Source organism: Mastacembelus armatus, chromosome 24 (assembly GCF_900324485.2).
Source record: "Mastacembelus armatus chromosome 24, fMasArm1.2, whole genome shotgun sequence".
In the NCBI taxonomy this organism is placed as follows: Eukaryota; Metazoa; Chordata; class Actinopteri; order Synbranchiformes; family Mastacembelidae; genus Mastacembelus; species Mastacembelus armatus.
Genome location: NC_046656.1, coordinates 12,017,258 through 12,040,432, shown reverse-complemented (window position 1 = coordinate 12,040,432; position 23,175 = coordinate 12,017,258). Strand labels below are relative to the sequence as shown.

Here is a 23,175-nt window from a genome sequence, read left to right as displayed (position 1 = left end):
GTGCATATAGTAATGAATTCAAAAAGTTTTATTTACTTGCCAAACAACACAGCTGGAACGGTTTCAGATATCAGTTTTACAGTGGTTCGAAGACATCTCATTTTCTGATGGGCTTATTAGAGTCCTGTGGTCAGTCTTAGTAAAATATAACCACATAAACATAATTTACTGGAAAATGTACAATATATTTTACAAGCAACTTATTTGCAAGCTACTGGTATATTAAACTGCTATTTTTAAAACAGCATGCTTTTCACTACCAGAAAAAAAGCTACTACACAACCAGGCCATGGGTCTGTTTAGAACTGCAAGACTTAAGAGAAAAAGTGCTAGGATTTGAGAAAACAGCCTTGAGTGCGCTAAGATGTGAAGACTGTAATATTTGGGTTTCAAAGTTTTATGTGACTCTCACTCGTCTTTCTTGAAAAGGCCATAAGAAGGATCAGTTGTTTTAAACTGAAACTTTTATATAGTCAGACTGATGATATGCAATTATATTTCAAATGTGCCATGAATCAAGAAAAGAAAACTACTGTAGGGTTGAGTGTGTGACCAGAATATGGAAGCTCAGTAAGAAAGAGACAAGTCACCTATTTTTTTTCTACAATGCTGTAAGGCAAAGTAATCAAAATTAGCAGCATTTTTTTAAATCCTTAATAAAGGTCAAATTAATTAGATGATTTTAAATTATTACCAGTAAATTATTTTAATACATTTAGTACTCACTCAGTCAAAACAAAGCTCATACTTCAACATGAGGTGGCTAAGCTACAGCGAGGCCCTCCGACACTGCATTTGAAGTTAGTGACAGGGTGACGTACAGTGCAGCTTTAACAGGGTAAACATAGGAAAAAAAAAAAAAAAAAAAAAGAAAGGCTGGACTTAACGTCTTTTTCTCAATTTGTGCTGAAAATGAAAACAGGATGAGGATGAAACAATCACATTTTATCTATACAGCAATTAAATTAAACTAAACAATAAAGAAGTACTTTACACCCTAATTCTCAGTTTTCTGAGAGAACAGTATTTTCATTTTGCCATCATTTAACTTAAAATACTCCAACACCCTGGCACACCCAATAATAACCTCTAGTCTTAAACACTGTAGACACAGCAAAAATATATTACATGAAACTTTCCTGCAGTCTTAATAGAACTTCATGCACGACATTGTTCCTACATCTCATGTCTTCTGTAACATTTTAATAGAACTGCTGAAATGTGAAAATGAGCTGATTACTGTTAAAGAAAGCAAACCTGTAAATGAAACCTTGTACTTCTGAGCCTGTTGTGTAAGTTCCAGTTATAACATCACATTGCTGATTCTGTCGATATGATTAAGTTCTACGGAAACAACTTCAAGTATCATAACTGATCTCAGTTTACATTATTATTAGTCTCTCATTCAAACTTCGCACACACACAATGCAAGAGTCAAACAAGGGAGTAAGTGTTGCCCTGCGATTTCAGGACATCCACTTCAGAATCAGATAACTGGGGCTGTACACACAATATTATGACCAAATGTAAACATGGTCAGAGAGAGATAATCTGCTCCTTAGAGAGTCTGTTGAGGGAAAAGTAACTTCTCTCTGGAAATGCTTTAGAGAGATCTTTGGAAACATCACCTTTGGAGAAATGGTGGCTTTTCTGCCATAGGAGGCTGAGAAAGTAAACTTCTAGTACTATTAGTCCCTCCTTTGATCCAGTCCAACAGCTCTGTGTTTCTCTCCAACTCTCTGACCACCCCTCTTCTTGTCTCTGGGTGTGTAACCATCTCGGGCAAGGTGGACGTCAGGCAACATCTAAAAACCAACAGTGAAAAACGAAGAATGTCTGTTGTTCACATGGCTCAATTTGGGAGAAAGACAGATTAAAAAAAAAAAGCTCTAAATCAATGTGGCAAAGAACAAATTACTGTGCCTGTATTTTCAGTCACTAATGGATCAATCTCCAAAAACACTGGATATTTCATTTCCCATAATACAAATCAATAGTCTGTCATTTGATCATCCTTGCAGTACTTTGCAAATACCCTTCTCTTTAAAACTCGATGCCACAAGTTTGTAATGTGTGTTAAATGCGAAAAATTTGGGGTTTTTGAGCTCAAGCTGTGATAACCCTGATGATGCTCTCACTATGTTAGTTACTTACACAGGTTTTAGAAAGATGCTCCCAGAGTCACAAAAGACAAACTGACACAGCAAAGTGATTTTCATTATTATATATTATATTATATTTCATTATTGCTGAGTAGAAGTACCAACTTTATAAATTAGATTTATGTAAGATTATAACGGGTGGCCGCAATGAATGACATTCACTGTAACCAGACCATGAGAATAAATGATGAAAGAATCAGGAGCATAACAGAAAAAGTGGTGATTGACCTGGTCCCTGATGTGCTGATAGATCCTCTACTCCGCTCAGAGACTTTAGGAGACCGTTCTCCCTGAAGGCTATGACAGGAACTCTCTCGTCCTCCTGGTGCTGCTGATCCTCTGCTCCCTCAGGAGGAGACAACCTGGAATGTGAAGGCAGTACAATCACCTCTTCAAACTCCCCATTCTCCCTGGAAAAACAGAAAAACAAGGGTGGAAAGGTGACAGGTTTTTAAAAATGTTACCCTTACACTAATAGATAATGTCACAAATTACAGCAGCAATAAAATTATGTAAGATATTGGAGTTACAGTTCTACCTCTGGTCAGAATGGCTCAGTGGTGTCATGCTGGAGTCAAGTTGGCCACTGTTGCTGTTGCTACTGTGTGTTTGTGACACAGTCCCTGCGGATGAGGCAGCAGAGGCCGGGGTCACTGATTGTGGAAGAAAACCAAGACAGGTCTTAGACAAAGAATCAACTACAATCAATTTTTAAGAAATCCTGGATAGTCAAAGTCCTTCCTGCTGCCGTAACTGTTCTAAGTATGATGTAGAAAAAAAATTACCTGCACTTTCTCCATTCCTGTTAGGTGTAACTTTCTGGAGATGGGAAAGAATAAAAAGAGAATGGACACTCAAACAACAGTTTCTCAAATGTCAGTCAGGTATTTGTTACACTTGCACGACATTTTGTTTGGATTCTTACCTTCTCTGCTGTGTCTGAACGTCTTGTTCTCTTCATGATCTCCTCCAGACGCTGATGATTAGAGGGAAACAAGCTTTTATTTGTACTGTACATGTGAAACATTAAGAAATAAGTGTGTGAACAACTGTCACCTTTTTTCTCTCCAAGCGTTCAGCCTCCTCCTTTTGGAAGTGTTTCTCTCTCTCCTGCTTCACCCGCTCGGCCTCCTCTCTCTGTCGACACTCTTCTTCCTCTTTCTAACACACACACACACACGCACACACACGCACACACACGCACACACACGCACACACACGCACACACACGCACACACACACACGCACACACACACAGAGAGATCGACATTTTGTGAGATCGACATTTCTTCAACAGGTCTGTTTTACCTTTAGTTGAAAAATCCTAAGCTTTCTTTCCCAGACCTGTTTTTGGAGTCTTTCTGCCTCCTCTCTCTCCTTCAGAAGTCTCTCTTCCTCTGCCTTTCTCTCTTCCTCCTCCTTCATTCTCCTCTCCTCTGCTTGCCGCTGAGCCTCCTCCTCTCTCTTGGCTCGCTCCTCTGCCTTTCGGCGAGCCATCTCCTCCTTTGCTAACCTGGAGACACGCAAATGATTTCCAGTCTGGTATGGCTGTATTACAGTCAGACAATGTTCACATACAGCACAGCCAGCATACCTCGCCTGCTCTTCCTGCAGCCTACGCGCCTCCTCCTCTCTCTCCCTCTGCTCGCGGGCCAGTCGACGTTTCTCGGAGAGGATACGACTCGCCTCCTCTGGATCTGTTGTGCCTGCCGTTGGCTTGTTGGCTGCAGGACCGCTTATACTCTCTAGAAGGCATCACAAATAAAACTGTAACATGTGATTTATAAATTGATTAATAAAAGCTTAACCATCCAGGCTATATGGTATGTAGGGGTGAAATTGGTTCAGATAGTGGTAACTGACCGCTGGCTGCTGTTGGTGCTGCTGGTGTCTGTTCAGTAGGGGTCTTGTTCTGACCCAGTGGCTGAGGTCGAGGCTGAGGAGGACTGAGGACCTGCACTTCCTCCTTCTCTTGGGATCCGGTGGGCATTGGAGGGTGGGGGCTCTCAGGGTTAATCCTGACAGGACGAATGTTTCCAGGGTCGTCCGCCCCTGGAGACCTCAGCAGCTTGGGGGTCGGGGGACGACCTGCTGGCTTCTGAGGAGGTCTGCAAGAGGAAAAGAAGCATTTGCAAAAAACAGTTCTGTCCAAAATAAGCAAATATGTCTTATCCCTAAATTCTAATTCATTTAAGACTCCGAAAACAAGCATTTCAGGAAGAAAAACTGTTACATGCCCCTAAAACTTCATCAAACAGTTGTGCCCTCTTTCTGCTTCCTGTGATCCATAACTCCAGTCTGTTTACGTAGACAAACATGGCATTATGCTCCTACCTGCCAGGAGAGGGTGCTGTCAGTCTGTTGTTTTTCTTGACTGGAGAAGAAGAGCGCTGCCTGGGGGGCAATGTCAGAATGGGAACCAGTGGGAGTGACAGGTTGCTCCATGACTTCCTGACGTTGTCACGGTCCTTCTGCAAAGAGATCAAATATTATTAACAATAGCAGGAGTGTTTTCCACTTACCCAGGACCCAGATAGGCATACTGTTACTGAAACAGCTTCTCACAAAAAAATGTCCATAGCAACACACAAAGTGTTTAGTTGGTACAGATGGTGCCTTACTGACACCAGCAGAAGATGATCACTAACAGGATTAGACTCAGACTGCCTTCCTCAGGCTGTGCATAACCTCTGGCACCAAGCTGTGACACCAACATAAAATAATCACAACTTTTGCCAAAACTAACAGTCCGTCACTCATAACATTGACTCACTGTACATGTATATATCATCTAAATATTTTCTAATGTAAATGGTATAACTTGGTACATCACTGGTATGTTGGACTGGGTTTAGATTTTGGATAGATGTGTGCATGTGGATGTGTGTGTGAAATGCACAGAGCAGAAGATGTTCTCCTTCTAAGACCTTAATGGCCTAAGCTTTGGCACTGGAGTAGACAGATGGACAGTGTGTACAGTGCAGATTTTGTGTGTGCGCGCAGATGATACTGATCTGGGGCATTGTCAACATAAAAGAGATGAGGGAGAAACGTGGACAAGAAGAGGGAAACGAAAGCAAGTATATTTAAGTTGAGTCTTTTTTTAAAATTCAAGACAAAAAATGTAGTTTATCACAATGACAAATGACCTACATGTGTGGTTCCAGTAGTCCTCCTGCGTGGAGTGTTGGAGGATGAGACTTTCTCCCTGCTGAGGCTTCTTTCATGGCTACGGCAGTGAGGAACCGGCTGGGCCTGCAGGGCCCTGAAGGACATGGAGCCCATGGGGTGGCAAGACACTGAGCGAGGACACACAGGCATGGCTATGGTGATGTACGAGGTTGTGAGTTTGGGGTGTTTTGAGGAGGGTAGGATCAGGACAGTGTGAGGATTTGTGGTGCGCCCATAAGGATTTGACAAACAGGAGGACAGACCAAAAGACCAGGAAGAAGAGGAAGGAATGTGGTGGATGTCAGAAGAATTGATATAAAGAAGTCGTGGGTTCGGGAGGATCAACAGAGCGGTGGAAGGAATTAAAAGATGAATGTTCAGTGGAAACAGAGAAGAAGAGAAAGAAGGCATTAGTACTAGTGACTGGAAGAACAGCTGCTAACATAATGCAACCATCACTTTGACACTGTATGCTACAGGAATGTTCCACTGTAATGCATTTCATGAGGTTGATCAATTTAGAGATTAAAATAAAAAAAAAAACAAACTTAGGCCAGTTTCACTGCAATGGTCCTCATTTGGAAGGATAATATTTCTTTCCCTCTGAATTATCACACTTTGAGATGAGCAGGGTTGACTGTTCAAACTGTTGCTTGCTGTAAAAAAGTCCTAAGTGTTGGAGGCATTTCTTCTGTGTCATCCAATCAGAATAAACTTTATTATAGACCCAACACCACACACAGGAACTGAGCATGCAGTGAAATACACATAACATAGACAGGACATGTACATTCACACACTGTAGACAATGCTGAGTGTATTAAAGTGTGAAGAGTAGAGAAAGACAAACCAAGATTCAGTGTTTTGTGTGTGGGTCAATGAAGGCTTCTGTATGTTTGAGCTTTTGTAAAAAAACATGATGGAACAAAATCTTCTTTTAAGCAATAAAAACAGGTAGATATATAGAGAGCTCAAGTTAGAAAAGGTCAGAAAAAGTAGTGCATTTTACAATTCAAACGCTAATTATTTCAACACCCATCAAAAACAAAGAAATGCGTTCATTTTGGGCTGTCAGGAAGAAAATATTCAGACTTGTTAAAGAGTCTTACTTTATTTCAGCAAATTAATCTGCTACCTCGAAGCTCACAGTTGTGTGTTTTCATTAAACATCATCTGTCCTCTGTCACTACTGACCGTAAGGAAGGTCATTTTATGACGGATGTGTGCTTGTTACCCGTTTGCTCTCCAGACAGACTCATGGCACTGCGGCTACGGGCCAGGTAGGAGTGTGTTGGCTGCTGCAGGCGGTTCACAATGTTGCTCTCCCATGGCGCCAATGGAAGACGGCGCAGGCCTGAACACACACAGACCAAAGAGAAACAGTAAAGCTATAAACTGCCCTCTGATTAACCTAAGCAATCAGTCAAAGCAGATTATAAATGATGCATAATTACTGTGGTTGCCCATTCCTTCCCAAATGCTGCACAGTGTTTGTGAGAGTTAAAGTGAAATAACCATGCACAAGCCATTACGCCTACACCTGCATGCACCAGACTGTTAATTATGAGTGGTAGCAAACAGCATGTAGTGAAGCGCACACCCAGGGCAAACACAGAGAGGAGAGCATTCAGATAAAAGGACAAAGGGTATATTGCATATGCATTTTAAGAAAATGGTCTCTAAGCTTTTAATTATTAATATTATTAATAAACCTGGCTAATGTTTTAAATAGTTCTGACAGGTTTTATGCAAATAATAAAAAAAAAATAAAAATTTGCCAGGCAAAGCCACTGATATCTGCGTAGGAGTATGCTGTGTGTAATGTGTAGCTTAAATCAAAAGTGTACAATGCAACAATTAGTCAATCCTCATGACAACTTGATTTGCCACTGAAGAGGACAGTTCTTCAGGCAAAACAGGCAGCACTTCTCGCTCACATGACAAAGCAGAGTGCAAGGTTGCAGGTTTCAGGGTGCAGGGCAAAGATACAACTGGACTGGAAACTGAACACTAATTAACTAACACTAATTTTAGCGTCCATTCTATGCCATTTTGTGTCTAAAAAAATGCATATGTTTGTGTTACACAGTAAATGTGTTAGGCTTCTCTCTGTGTCAATCGGAATGAGCAAAGTGTGACTGGGCAGCGTAAAACTGAGCCCATTATTGTATTTTATGTTGATAACTAAATGTATGGCCGATTGTTGAAATGTGGGTGTTGCTTTTCAGCTGGGATAAAAGCAGCATTCAGTGTTCCCACAAAAACAAAGAGATTATCCTACAGAGGATTAGAGAAAGGGGCCACACTAGAGGGGGAAAATCTTGATCCCTCTGATTAAACACACAAAGTGCTAACACATGCAAATATACAGTAAATTCTGTATATGTGCATGTACATGTGTGGATACTTCATTTCATAATCATACCGCAAATACGATCTCAGACTACAATATTCTGTTATGCTCTGATTTTGAAATCAAAAGTTTAGTCAGATGCCAATGGATTGAACAGCTACACACATTATTATAAACAACCATCTGTGTTTTCTTAATTTTACTGTCAGGTTAATCATAAGGTCCTTTACTTAAGAATTTCTCAACAGTTTCCAGCCCATGATCTTTACGCTTTGCAACACAGTTTGACCAAACTGCAAAAAGTTCCCAGAAAAAAAAAAAAAACCTGTGTTTTTGTGTTGAGTGGTCTTTCCCTGGTGTAGGAAGGGTTTGGACTGAGCTTTGTTAATGACAGGGGAGGAGGCTGTTCTCATCTGTAAGCCTGTCAACAACATATGAACCACAAACAATCCATAACCTACAGTAATTGTACACAAACGTATATATTAGTCCTCAGGTTACATTAACAACAACCAATTAAAAAGACAGGAATTTACTGTCTAGGAGCCGAACGCATACTAGCACAAGTGAGTGTTTCTGTGTAATGTTGAATTACCTCGGTCTGGTGAATGAAGGAGTGTGGCGGAGGAGGAAGACAGGCGCTTGGTAATGACAGGATCTGTATGTTTGGATAAATTCATTGTGGACACTGACCGCCTGTCTGCATCTATGAAGAAGCAGCATAACAGAAGCACATGGATGTCATATTATTAATGGACATAAGGGACTTGAAGACAGAGGAAGGAGAAAGAACTGGGGATAGTATTCTCTCATTGAAGAGGTACTCTAGTCTAAGACTTCTGGTTAAGTCAGATTAGATGACAAAAACTACCAACTGGGGAAAAATATTAGAACATGAATTAGCACTAAATGGAAGCTACAGAGGTTTCAACAAAGGAGTGTGTGTTTTTAAATACAAGTTCAAGTCACAAAGTAGATTACTACATGCAAATAACACTAACAACACTAACCATGACATTCACACTGGCCTACATTTACACTAAGACCCATTAGCTAAAACAGTGCTGTGCTGTCCTAAAGCCGGCACTCTAATGCTAGTCAGCTAACTGGCACGGTGCTATAATATTCACATTGGGAGGTCATTCCATATGTGCGGTAGAGACTGAAAGCACTTTGCATGTGCTCCAGTCCAGCAAGGTCGAGTGGATAAAGGAAAGCCGACTCAACAAAACCTGGACCAGGATGGGAAAGGACAATGGTAGAAAAACAAAGAGCAGAGAGGAGGGAGAGGGAGATCCAAGAGTGAGAGAGAAAGGGAGAGGTTGAGTATGAGAATAAGGGACATAGAGAGATTGATAGAGAGAGAGAGAGAGAGAGAGAGAGAGAGAGAGAGAGAGAGAGAGAGAGCGAGAGAGAGAGAGAGAGAGAGATGGGGAAAGAGGCAGAGCAGGATGTGAGTCAGCAGTAACAGACAGCAGCGTCTCAAAAACTTTCAAATATGAAGAACAGAACAATATTGACATGCAGAGGCAGGCAGACATATTTACACAAGAGAGACTGTCAGACATTACAGAGCTGATATATCAGAAGTACATGAGGAAAAGACGCTCAACAGTACTAAGAAAGATTTTCAAACTAGCTGATAGATTGCGTGTCTCAGTAAACTCAAATCAGTGCAGGTGTGATGAGTTAGAGTACCAGCTGGTGTGCTGGGAGTGTTGGTGTGCAGTGCCCCTCCCCATGACCAGCGGTTCTTCTGTGTGGTCCTCTGGCTCCTCTCCAACGTCCGACGAATAACCGCCTCGTGACGGGCCTTGAGTCACAAAAGCATTGACATCATCTTCATTCAACCAGCATTATAAAGAAACAAACATGTAAGTAGTGCTGCAACACTGGAACAACCTTTGCTCTAAATGCCCACTTGTGGTTTGTTACATTCAGTCTACAACAAAGCACGATAAAAACTAGGCAGGACTAGTGTCCAGTGGTCTAACTGTTTGGTTGTGCACTATGTTGCGTAATGTCACTGGTTTAGTTCTGAACAAAAGCAACTTCTGTAGATCATCCTGCTGTCTCTCCTTCCCTGCATTCCTGTTTATCTCTACCGTCCCTGTTGAATAAAAACAAAACCTCGTTTTACAGATGTAGGAATTTAGAGCTACACAGGGGTAACAGGCTGTCCAAATTATTTTTACAAATTTCAATGTTTTAACATTTTGCTTTTATTTGTTAGCAGATAGTGACTGTTAGACCCATATTTTTTACATTGTGGAAAAAGCCATCAATGCCTTCCCTCAGAATAATACTGTATATCTGACTCATTGGAATAATCATGTTCATTAAATAATAACCTAATTAGAATCTAAAATCCAATTCACTGAGGGTCATTCACTTATTTATTACTTGTTATAGCTTTAATAACTGCAGGATATACACTATGCCCATTTTTTCTATACAATCTGATATGGTGTGTGAGTAAAACTGTAAATCAGTTTAGGAGTTACCAGGACAGTTCAAACTCCAACTCACTCTAAGAGAAGGGGCATAGATCATGTAAATGGTTTACTAAAAACATTTATTATGCATAAGGGAATTAATGAATAATGACATTTTGAAGCATGAGAAGATAATTTTGCACTTAAAATTAAGAGTGTGTGACATGCGCATATATGTGCGTATGTCTGTGTGTTTATGTGACACGTGAAAACACAGGTGTGTACGGGGTCAGTACCTTGTCCTCCTCCAGTTTCTGTCGTCGCTTCTCTTCTACAGCAACCCGCCTCTTCTCCTCCTTTATCCTCTGCTCCTCCAGCTTTCTTCTCCTCTCCTCCAGGTGCTTCTCATAGTGCTGCCTCGCTCGCTCCTCACGTGCCTGCCACTGGGCCTCCTTGACAGCTGAGGTGCACGTACACAGACACACACAGAGTTAAAGATTTGACACATGGCACATGAAAAATACAAAGAAAATGTTAATATACATATCACATGTACACAATTACATGCATAAACACATGGACAACACATGGACACACACACAGGCTTATAGCAGCAGTGTGATGGGTCAGATGTAGATCATGTGACCAGGCTTAGATCTCGACTCAAAGCAAATCCTCCAGCTGGGGCCCAGAGGCATGACCACTTCACAATACCTTGAACAAAAACACATTTCAGGAGCAAAAACATACAAGCACAAACAGGCCATGGCTCCCTGAAATCCATCTGTTACAGTAAATCACTCACACACTCCTACAAAAACACACATTCAAAACACCTTCCTAAAACCCGTCCCACGGCCTGACCCATTATGTAACATGGGTGCCATAGTGACAGGGGGTGCCTGGCTTGGGCCTAGACTTTATGTAACACCCAGACGGGCACTTTGCCACAGCTACCAACCTTGTTCAGTCATGATGGATTGTGGGAAAAGAGTTTGAAAAAGGGAGGAAAGAATCTAAAACCCCTTTACACAGAAGCATACTCTCTACATGCAAAGAACACACACCATTCTGTTTGTCATGCTCCTCCCGGCGCTCACGGGCCAGCCTCTGTCTCTCGTCAATCTTGTTGAAGAGCAGTGAATCTGCAAACAAGGGTTACACAGCAGAATGAAATACTGGGTTGAAGAACTGATGACGATGGGAGGACTCCTGTGCTATGTGTCATTCTGTATTTTTATTTTTAAAATATGACAGACGTTATTCCCAGCGTTACTTACCTGTTTTGGTGGCAGCATTGTTAGTGGGGCTGTGGCAGGTGGTGGTGCGACTGGGGGTGGGAGTAGGAGTGGGAGTGTAGGTCTGTCCAGAGCCTGAGGAGCCCGGGCGAGTGGCCGAAGAAGCTCTGCCATCCTCTGATTTGTAGTGGGAGTAAGATGCTGGGGGGAGGGGGAATGGCAAACAAGTGTCAGTAACAAAATAGAAATGAAGTGTGTGTGTGTGTGTGTGTGTGTGTGTGGTGGTGGTGGTGGTGGGGGGGGGGTTATCGATTTTATCTATGTACTACTATGTAAATGCTTAAAAGAATTAGTTCTATCAAATGCATAGACAAATACAATTTACTACATGAGACTTCGTCTTGAATGCATCACAAATCCCCTTCCATTAACACACTAATAGACTGGAGGGATTTATTTCCCAACCAGCACTGTACACAATATAGTAAATCACTGCAACAGAATTACATGGTGAAAATCAGTGGTGAACTGTGAACAACTACACCAAATGCACCATAAACCTTGTAGGAGATGCCCTATGTAATTTCTCATACAAGCATAGTACTTCTTTCAACACTATTCCTTATTGTTTTTCCAAAACAGCATAATCCATATAACAGTTTATTCCAAGCAACACCTTGCTTTATTAATTCAAAATAAAAAAACATGCTAGCACTTCTAGACTATCTTGTACAAACCAAGACTTGTCTTAGGGTTTCTAGTGTCCTAGTGTCCTGAGAGCACTAACCTTGAAATATTGGGGTCACTTTTTTTTTTGCAGAGCTCAAAAATGAATTAAAACTTTTTTTTCCTAATGACACTACACATGAAAATCATGAAAGTCATATTACTAGTACTCGTGAGCCAACTTAAGGAATTCATACCAAAGCAGTAATGAGGTCCAACCATACAATGGCTTTGTGATGTGTACTGTACAAATTAAACTAGGGAGAGAAACAGTGCAACAAAAGTTTAAAAAAAGAGGAGCAATGTATAGGAAAGAGATGATCAAAACAACCTACATCAGTCTACTACATTTTTCAAGCTCTGTATGGCAAAAAGCAAATTTGGGTTAAACAACAGGCCTCGTGTATTCTCAGATATTCATAGTGTGTTGAAGTGCTTCCTCTCTGCTCTGAGAAAGGTCATATTAGGTACCGTACTGTAAGTATACAAAATTAGCATTTAACACCCCTTCTGTTGGTGGGCATGGTGGTGAATTAAGGCCAATCTGTCCCAGAAAGTTCTAGACCAAAATAACTCAGTCCCCCTGACGCAAACTAAACTGAGAAACTAAAACAGCTGGGCTTCATCTGAAATAGCACAAGCGACACACGCTATTCAAAATGACTCTCATTGTTCTACTACAGTTTCTTTATCTCTTCATGTCACTGACATGTTATTTCAGGAGGGTAATTAATGATGCCTGTAAAAGAGAGGAGCAAAGTGCAGATTTCATATCCAGTGCTACTCTAGGAACACAACTCCAGCTGCATCCTTCATTTTTGTATAACTTCATGCTACCATTGATTTTCCCCCCACATGAGTATGGTATTGTTAGTGTGTGATATTTATGCCATTAAGTTAATAATGGGATCTACCACACTGAAGTGTATTTAGGCAAAAGAGACCGAGATGCTTTGATGTTGCCTAAAAATATTATAAATCAAAATTTACCACATCAAGATGTTTTATAATAATTTGTAAAGGACATGCTGGACAAAGAGATGAGGTCATAGCTGCAGAGGTATTGCATGTCACAGTCCATAGGGCAGCTACAGAGGTGTATACACAGATACTAACAGACCTGCTCTGCCTCAGGTGCACCAGCAATGGAACTGGTTTCATAATGGTTATTGTTATGACAGGAAAGGCATGGCAGGGCCAGGTTACAATAATGTCCAGTCAATAGAATCCCTCCTCCAAAATCATTTTCCTCCAACAAAAGATTCATTGAGAGGAGAGGATAATGTGCTGCAGCCAAATACTGAAATGGGAATTTGTGAGAAGCTTTAGGCCTAGATTATGTACTGTACAATATCAGCATAAATAAGATGAAGTGAACTCTCAATGAGAGGTCAGGTGGCCACAAATGTGCAGCTGGAAGACGAAATAAAGGAGCTCCTTCCTTTTATGCAAGTTAACTTTTGAAGAGCGAGGTAGTGGACCCTCTAACAGGCTGAGTGGGAAACTGCACAATAATCAGGCTAACAGGCTAAAAGCAGAACCACTTTGCTTAATTTGACAACTTGAACTGCAGCACTTTCACTGAAAAGACCTGGGAACACTCAACCACATAAGTAAGAAACAATTCTCTACCTAAAAAGGTCTGGCACTGAAACACAAAGCTGCAGAAAAATTACAAGATACATTCACAATGAAGCATACATGCATCTAGCACTGAAATGATTCATAATCAGTAAAAACCATACACTCACTCCCATAGAATGTGTGTAAATTAATCCTGTGGGAAACTTACACTCCTGCAGCAATAGTAGTAATATAATACACCAAGGAAAAAAAAACAGCAATGAAAACAGTGGTGTGAATTAAAGAATAAATACAATAGAGCATGTGTGTAAGATATGATGTGGCTCGTATTGAGTAACAGCCAGATGACCCCTTATCAAACAATCTGTACATATGAAACTGCATGCTGTGATAAAGTATACATTGCAAGGGCAGTTAATGAATATTGATTTATGCCATGTCAGAGCTGTGTGTGTTTGCATGTGTGGCAGCTTTACATATAAAATACACACATACATTTATCATTTTGGATTCTAAAGATGCATATTAATGACAATGTGTAAAAGATGCATACAAGGCAGTATAGATATGCATGAACGGATTATATTCTAAATTGTATGGCAAATCTAAAACTCATCTCATTAACAGCCCCAGCCATTCTACATATACTGGGTTCCTCCACACGGACGGAAGAAAACGAGGCCTAATAAAGCAGCAGTCTCGCTAAACCTAATACGAGGTCTGTACAGTGTACCCTACCGAGTAAATGAAGCCTTATAAACAGAGGAAGATGGAGAGAAGTCGATGGAGGTGAATCCTGAATCAGTTGTGATTTGGGGGACAAGGACCAATGGATTCACCTTTATCATGTCAGTATTACCTTCCAGACACAGAAAACAAAATGCTAACCTAATGTAATTCTATTACATTATCTCTGCTGTTGCTGCCCACTCTTTTCCTACAACATGTTTTGCAGAAGCAAAATCCTGGCATTACGACAAAAAACACACTGTGAGAAAAGTCTATGTTAAAGCACAACAAACAAAACGAAAAAAAAATTTCCACAAGATAGCACAGCACCTCTGACTTTATTTCTCTTGCAGTTGTGCCCTCCCACAGCATCTCACAGGCTCATCCATCTGTTGTAAAAGTCATTTAACAAACACACCTTAAATAGCAGCAAGTATATTTGCTTGTGTGCACGAGGCAGCAGTTTAGCAACCTTTGCAAACACACCAAAGTCAATTTAATTTGCTCTGTAGTGCTGCTTCTTTGTAATACATATCCATATATCAGTACATCCAAAGACCCTGACCATCTTGTGACTGTGACGCATACACATTTACTCCATATTTTATCCCCCCCCCCCCCAAGAAAAAAAAAATATATATATATCACTTACAGAAGGCTTCACAGAACACAAGGTTCCTCAGTATTTAAATACTACGAATTTTACTAACTCCAAAGTTGTAATCAGATTGCAGATGTGTACTCAAGTATTACACCCTATTTCATGTCATAGCCCTTCAAATCTAATGTATTGGAATAGAAAGCAAAGACCAAACTATCCTGATACAACCTCCTGAAAACATCCAACACACTCTGTTCAATCTGTTTTGGTTGTTCAATAAAATCTGCAGAAGTTCAGATGTCTCAAAGTCTTTACCTGGATTTTGGTTCATGACTGCAGAGTTGTCAGTCCCAGGATGGGACCTGTTGAACCACTGGCTAGTGTCCCACTTCAACTATTCAGATTGGAGGGGTATACTCAACAACCCTAGTTCCTGAAAACATCCTGTATGGTCAAAAACCGGCTCATATCCAAACTCCATGGTGTAGTGAGGTGGTGGTTGGGGGCAGTGAAATGCAAAATGAAGAAATTCCAAGTGATCAAAAAAGAGCCACCCAAAACTAAACTGTTTCCAGACTAAAGAGAGAGGAAGGGTAGAAAAACAGAAAGGTCAGTTGTGGTCGTGTCACTTTTGGTGAAAGCCAACTGAGTGAGCGACAGGTCATGGCGACTCTCCAACCCCCCATCCTTTTGTCCATGTGTGCATGTATATGTGCGTGTAAAAGAGAGGGAGAGTGTGACTGTTTAATCTGGCCCTCCCCTTGCTGGTGTTTGTCTGTGTGTGTGCATGTACGCTCCCCACCCCCAGTCTATCTGCATTCACTGGCAGTCAGATTAAATGGTCAGAGTTAGAGATTAATGCTGTGCTGTCCAGGCCAATGGGTAGCAGGCAACCAAGCTGTGTGGCTCCTGCCTCCTCCGCAGCATGAGAAGATTAGCTGCTGCTAATGCTAAGCTCCAGCCAGAAGAGAGGCATGGGGAGTCCTCTGTCCTAACCCCAAAACAAGCATTCAGGCCTGGGTAACAGATCCATGAAGGCTGACCGCTACTTTATAGTACATTAAGCTGCATTCACAACACGATTCAAGTGCGTATGAAAATTCTCTCTAAGTTCATATACAACTACTACAGATAAAAGCACATAAAGGTTCCATCAATTAGCTCCATCTAAACAGAAGTATTTATGATAAAATGCTAAAGCAGAACTAGATGACAGTCTTCTGCAGAATGAATGACAGCAGACATGCTTAACTATATTGCTTACTCCATACATCATACCTACACTTGACAGCTTTGACAACACCAAAGCATGGCTGCAATTTTAAGGGGGAAAAAATAAAGTATTGAACTCTACAGTCATCTGATACTTGGAGATTCCTGCTTGCTGCAAGAGCTCACAAGCACATCTTTATTTCCCCCTTCTCTCTGTCTGTCCTCCTGTATTATTTATGGTTTAAGTGAGCACTTTAAAAATGCTTGCCCCATGAGAAAACTGCAACCCTTTTACTATGAGAATTGTGATTTACACTAAAAGAAGATGCAGTTATGAATCATACAAACTTCTTATTATGTCTTATTCTTTCTATATTATATAGTTAGAAATGAAAGCAGATAAAGCAGTCCACTGATTCAGAAGGACCCTGAAAAGGTTTCATACTACATTGTTCAGTGTTTGTTCAGACTGTGGAGAAGTCTTGATTGAACTGCATGATCATGTCTACAGAGGAATGATTTAGCCTACCCTCATTGGTCTAAATAGGGTGGACAAAACGACAGTAGTATGTTAGCATTAGGGTAATGTAAACTACAAAGTACATTTTATATTTTATAAATGACTTCAGATGTTTGAAGTATTGGATTTGAAAACAGCAAGAAAAAAAAAAAAGAAAAAAAAAAAAAAAAAATCAGTTAAAAATTAAAGTGTAGCACCTTTATGCCTGCTGTGACTGTAGACGCATGCTGTTCTGTTGACTGACCACTCTGCTTACTGAGGCATTACAATCACATCCCTGTGTGAAGTGGGCTGTACCTTTACTCTCATCTGTTGCCCTTGTGTTGACCCGATCCTGCTTTGTCAGCTGCTTTCCACACACACATCACCCTGAGAAACACACTCATCAGTCCTGTCAGCCACCTGTCTCTGGATGGCTGAGCTTAATGGGTTACCATACTTTTCCTTGACAAAGGCAAACTGTATACACACACACACACACACACACACACATATATAAAAAAAATAGCAAGCAAATATACACAAAGTCTGCAAACACACACACGCACACGCACGCACGCGTGCGCACACACACACACACACACACACAGGTGTAACATAAGTCCTCGTTATCCAAGCTCCTGGATCCACTGTCATGACTATGAACAAATAGAATCGCACTCTCTTGTCCTCAATGGTCTCCAGAGAGTGATTAAACATCCTTCTGTTCTAGTAGGTTCTCTGTGCCAGATATTGATGCCATTACAAACACACACACACACATTTTAATAGTTTAAGTTAGCTTCATTGTGTTCTCTGCTTTCAGTTTCTCTCCACTAGTCTTTCCATCCATACCTTTTTTCTTCCTTCTGCAAGCATCTCTACATCTCTGCCCCTCCTCTTCCTCAGTGATGGTGAAGAGTGCCGGGATGGCTGAGCGGCTGCCTCCCTTCCTCAGCTTCCACTTGCCCTGTGAGCACCCACCTCCACCTCCTCCTTGTCCTCGTTCTTTACTCCAGGGCATCGCCTGCCCTGTTGCTTACGCCCAAACCTGGCTAACTCACCCTACCCCTGCCCATCCCACCCTGCAGTGGTGGGTGGGTTGGGGACCCCAGAGGATGGTGGTGGACGGTGTCACCCCTAAAAGCCTTCTTCTCAGTAAAGACGCAGGTAGCTAAGAGCTAATGCTAGCAACTATTTCCTTTTTGGCTGCACATTGCTGCTCTGCGTCTGAGATAGGAGGAAGGTGAGAGACAGGAAGAGAAATGGGGAGGAGAGAAGGACAGACAGAAAGAAATGAAAAGTGGTAGATGAGAGAAAAAGGAAAAAAGTAAAGATGATGCATGACGAATAAAGTACAGTGCAATGCTGAAAGGAGACACACAGAGCAGCTCACTGTACCATGTCCATGCAGCGATGGCAGTGCCAGGCATCAAGGAAGAGTGAAAGAGACAGAGTGAGACAGAGTCCGAGGATCAGCTCTCGTAGTCTGGCTTAGAAAAGAAGATTTAATCCACAAGACTGGCTTGGTTGGGAGCTGGAAGGATTGCACTTCGCCTGACTCCCTCTCTCCTCAAGAGATGCTGCTGCTGCCATCACCACTTTTATGTCATCCCCCACCCCCTCCCTTCTTCCTCCTTGACTGGCCTCTATAGGCATGTTCTGTAAATGCAAACTTGTCAGAAGAGCCACATCACACAGGGCCAAAGATACACGAGCAACGTAGGGCAGAGTGATTGATAAAATATTCAATGTGAATCCGGTGGTAGAAGGTGAGCCGGTGCCAGTAAAGGGTTGCCCTGACAACAGCAGCACATGGACCAATGACGCAGCAGGAGAGTCACAGCGAGAGAACAGAAGACTGGCTCATTTCAGTGTAATGTAAACTCTCTCTCTCTCTCTCTCTCTCACACACACACACACACAACTAATGATGCACACCTCTGCACACACCAAAGCATACAATTCAGAACTGACACTGCCTCCGTGGAAGGGGTGTGTTCCCAGAGCACATGTTCTATGGCTCCACCCCACTATGCATTTAAAGAGCCATCAGCTATTTGAAATATCATAGCAGCACAGGACATCATTCTGTCTGCAAAGATACCAATGCTTTTCCATTTCCAGTTTCTCAGACATGAGGGGTTTCTGCCTCTGTGTTTTGCAAAAGTGACAATGAATCTTTAATTTTAGACTTCAAGAAGAATTAGGATGTTATTTTAAAAACTGTTTACATTATGTTTTTTTTGGCATATGATCTACTTAATAATGATAATCTTCAGTTGCAGGTCTGTAAGACATCAACCTCAGTTGTGCTTTACTGTAGTAACAATGACTGAGAAACAAAGAAGACAAAGAACTAGAACATGCAGAGCGTGTCAACATAATAAAGACACAAAAAGACAAGCACTATGGAAGGAAAGAAGAAATTAAGTGGCCAGATAATTGGCTACCACTTCAATAATAATGGAAACACCAGCCTGAACAACCAGCACGAACAACCGTCAATAGTGTTGTGTGCTTGACGCATGCTTATCACACATCTACCAAAGCAAACATGGAGATTAAACAACCAGCATGACAGTTTAAAATCTTACAGTCACCAACACACCGAGGCTCAAAACAGCAATGAGACAAAATGATTAAGGACACAAACGCTGGCATCTTGTCTCAAACCCGATACAGGTACATCTCTTGTTTAGTCAGCCTCACATTTGCATAAAGTTGTGCAAAGTGAATAGCCCAGTGTGTAGTTAAACATACTATTTGCTTAGTACATGCAATTTGCAACTTTACCATAGATGTTTTATATATGCAGGAATTCAGGACAAGACTGTCTCATCTCCTCAGGGAGCATGTGCTGCACAAACACACATTCATGAAATAGTAATCTGATCTTTCTCCCTGCAGGACAGAGTAATACTGTAATCCTACACTTAACAGGATAGGCTAGGTTACACACCCTTTTCACACTTATTGAATGTGTATATAAGTTATACACAGAGACAGATTACTTTTTTGACTGCAGCTAGAGCACTAGACCTTTTCTAGTTCTTCAGAACAACACAAGGTCATCAAAGTCAAAGTTTAGTGCTTGTCATTTTTAATTTGTTCATAAGGACAACACAAGATATATAGGACACCCCATACACAGCTCTATGCAAAAACTTCATATGAAATCTGAGTTGTGGACCCAAAGACATGTGGTTTACACAGTGTAAAAATTTATTTATTACAAATTGAGGGAAGTGATATTTCGAAGTGAAACAACAGTAACTCATGTATACCATATACACCTATGCACTTCGATATAATCGGATAGTTTACAAATGACCACTGCTGCTCACATCTCCACACAAGAAAATCCTACGAGCCCCGTGATGTGGACAAGATGATGCCGTTGCATTGATGGAGTAACGTAACAGTCAGAAAAGCTGCACCACTTCACTGCAGTGGAGCCTTTCAAATTAGTAAACCTCATGTTCGTGATAAAGGTGAAGACGGGCCACAGGTGGGGCTGTGCTTCTCACCAATCAGGGCATGTGTGGATATTAATACTGTCAATACTGCTTGAAAGTGGGACTATGGAGACAATCTGCAATCACTTTGCATTGAATAACATGTAAAAAAAAACCACACAATTAATTTGCCATCTGATACAAAAAGAGACAAAACATTTGACCAGTGAATGAGAAAAGAAGCATTTTTGTGCAGGCATGTTGTGGGCCAACTAAAGGATGTAACAGATTTTCAAACTGCAGATTTAGGAGACCATCTGATAATCCCATAGGATACAGTGATCACAACATTAGTGCCAGCTTGACTGTTGTGGTCAGAGGTACTGTGGTGCAATTTATTTCAAATCTTCTAACGCAAAGCAGCATGAAAATATAACACATCTTAAAGTGTAAACACAAAGCTAGCAGAAGAATGGGAAATCTTGAAAACACATTGTTATAGAGAATTAGGGAGATTTTTGAGACTTTGCAGCAGGGTCGTATATTAGTCTTGCAAATGGCATTTAAGGTGAAGTGAAAACAGAGGAGGAAAAAATAGAGAGTGAGGAACAAAGCTGCTATAGTAACATTAACATGCTGTCTCATGTTTACTATAATTTATCATTTGATCCTTGGAATAAGTAAAAAATAAGTAAAAATTTGAAACTATAGTTGTGATGATTCATTTTTAATTTAATAATCTCATACACACCTTAAAGAAAACTATCTATCTTCAACCTTAACCTACTCTGCTTTTATAAATGTCAACTATGGAAGCAAACCTGTCCTTGTCATTCCTGTCAAAGTATAGACAGACATCCTGTTCAAGAAAATTAACTGTGCTACCTAATAATCATGCACTATTTAAAAGCTCTTTTCAAGGATTTAACTGGCATTTAGTGTTATATACCGTAAATGTCAGTCCTTTCCAGGTCAAGCATTTCATCCCTGATAGCTGCATCATGCAAAATTCTGCATGTCATAAAGATGAGAAAGATTACAGAATATCTGATGGTGCAGCATCCAGTATCACATCTGTGAAATGATTAAAATGCACATCAACTGCACCCTCCAGGTGGACAATGTTAAGTTTAACATGGGGAAATAAAAGCAGCATTGCACAGCTTATCACTGATGTAGGTATTTTGACATTTCACAGATGATGGAAAACACCTGTAGTGTGTATGTGTGTCATCGCTCACTGAGGTGTGGCCCGAGGCAAAACATGCAAATATGCTTCAGTTTCACATACACGGAATTGTGCAACAGAAATTCTGCCCTTTGCGATTCACACACACACAAAATCCACAGTATTATTGTTTCACAGATACATTTCCATAATGCTCTGCACTTCACTGCTTATTTGTTTAGTGTTGTAAATTTTTATACCATGTATTGGTTTGTATTTGACTATAAGAACATACTGAGACATAGATCTACTTTGTTAGCCAGTCAGTTTTAAGTTTAATATAATATATGGAAATTATCACTTTTGGGCGACAGGTGTGCGGATATTTGGTGTAAAACTCGCAGTAAAAAAAAAAAAAAAAAAAACACTTTGGAGTATCAAGTCAGTCCAAACTGTGGATAGAACAAAACTAGGTTTAAGAAGCCAGGAAACAAATATATAGCCTCAAGACACGTTATAAAATAAGTTTCTAAAAACCCAGGAACGACGTCGTGTTCAATGATTCACCTGTCGCGTCGACTCAAAGGAAACGTCAGCAACAGGTGTCCGGACTGTGTCACTTCTACTCTAAAAGTAAAACTACACATGTTGCAGTATCTCACAGAGCAGAGTTTAATAAACATAACCTAAAGCAACCGGTTGGGTGAGTCGGTTGATTGTTAATCCCACTCCCGTGACCGAGTACTTGAGTCTCTCGTTAATGCGGCGGTGGGAAACTAAAGTAACTTCCGCTGTCCGGTGCTTTGTAAATTCATCAGTGAACAGCTCGCACACAGGTAAAGAAAAGTTTGGTTTTTTTTTTAAGTTTCTTCGTCGGTAAGGACTCACCTTGGGACTCGGGAGGAGATGTGTCGCTGCCATCCTGGTCCGCCATTTCTCCTGACGTCAGCTGAGAGGATCAGCGACAGGAACCCGCGGGACCTGATCCTGACACAGACCGGGCACCCTCCCCCGGACAGGTGGAGGAGGACACCGGCTCACCACTAATGTCAGCAGCACGAACGAATCCATAATTTGTAGGCAGGCTTAGAAAAAACTCAACTTTTCACCTGTTTAATAAAGCTTGTATATGCTTTATATATAGTGGCCTCCTACACGTGAAGGATATTTCTAATGAAAAACAATAAATGTTAATGTTTTATTGAGGGTGATTACTGCTTTAAAGATACATGAGATAAGACAAGGTGGACAAGTCAGGTCTATAAGAAATGCACTGTGCTGACATCTGCTGGCACTGTGGCTGTGTTTGTTGAAACCACTGCAGAGTAATAATCAGTCACTGATGTCTGCTTTCTTTGTTTGTTTGTTTGTTTTTTTGTTTAAAGGTAAAAAAAGAAAAGAATACCAATCACACCACAGCTACACTAAATTAAACATACACCAATACAGTATAACAAACATACATCATCAAACTGTAACACTAATAAAACATGAGCAGTTAGGAGCCTACATGACAACTAATAAAACTAAATAATCCATCATTTTCACAGATGGATACTTCAAAAACTCAGGGATTGATTTTACACTTTACATGTCAGCCCTTAGCATTATCAGGAGAAATCAGTCCTTAAGCACTAAACTGTAATTTCCTTCAAAACATGAATATTCCTCTCGTACAAATGGATTTGAAAAGAATGAGAGTCAGGTGTTTCCTGTTTTTACTAAATACGTCTGAATGGCTGCAAATTATGTCGAAAAGAGAAGATGCACATTTTGAGTCAATAGCATGTGCTCACCAGAGGATGCTTTCTTCCATTAACCCTATGCAGTAACATTTCA

General features: G+C 40.8%; 1 protein-coding gene across 2 annotated transcripts; it reads right to left on the bottom strand.

The window, feature by feature from the left end:
* Window positions 1–46: 46 nt before the first annotated feature.
* map7b (microtubule-associated protein 7b) lies at window positions 47–22,341 on the bottom strand. 2 transcript variants are annotated; one of them, XM_026319534.1, is made up of 19 exons: window positions 22,225–22,341; window positions 11,402–11,560; window positions 11,189–11,266; window positions 10,418–10,581; window positions 9,385–9,499; window positions 8,282–8,392; window positions 8,012–8,107; window positions 6,568–6,687; window positions 5,316–5,461; window positions 4,497–4,633; window positions 4,026–4,270; window positions 3,757–3,907; window positions 3,507–3,675; window positions 3,219–3,323; window positions 3,088–3,138; window positions 2,948–2,981; window positions 2,701–2,815; window positions 2,391–2,572; window positions 47–1,805 (listed from the first exon to the last, which is right to left on the bottom strand). In XM_026319534.1, exons 1-19 carry the CDS (start codon window positions 22,268–22,270, stop codon window positions 1,795–1,797), a joined length of 2,235 nt encoding a protein of 744 aa, XP_026175319.1. In that variant the 5' UTR covers window positions 22,271–22,341; the 3' UTR covers window positions 47–1,794. The 2 variants fall into 2 exon arrangements, with proteins under 2 accessions (XP_026175319.1, XP_026175320.1); XM_026319535.1 differs by lacking the exon at window positions 8,012–8,107.
* Between the last annotated feature and the right edge of the window lie 834 nt (window positions 22,342–23,175).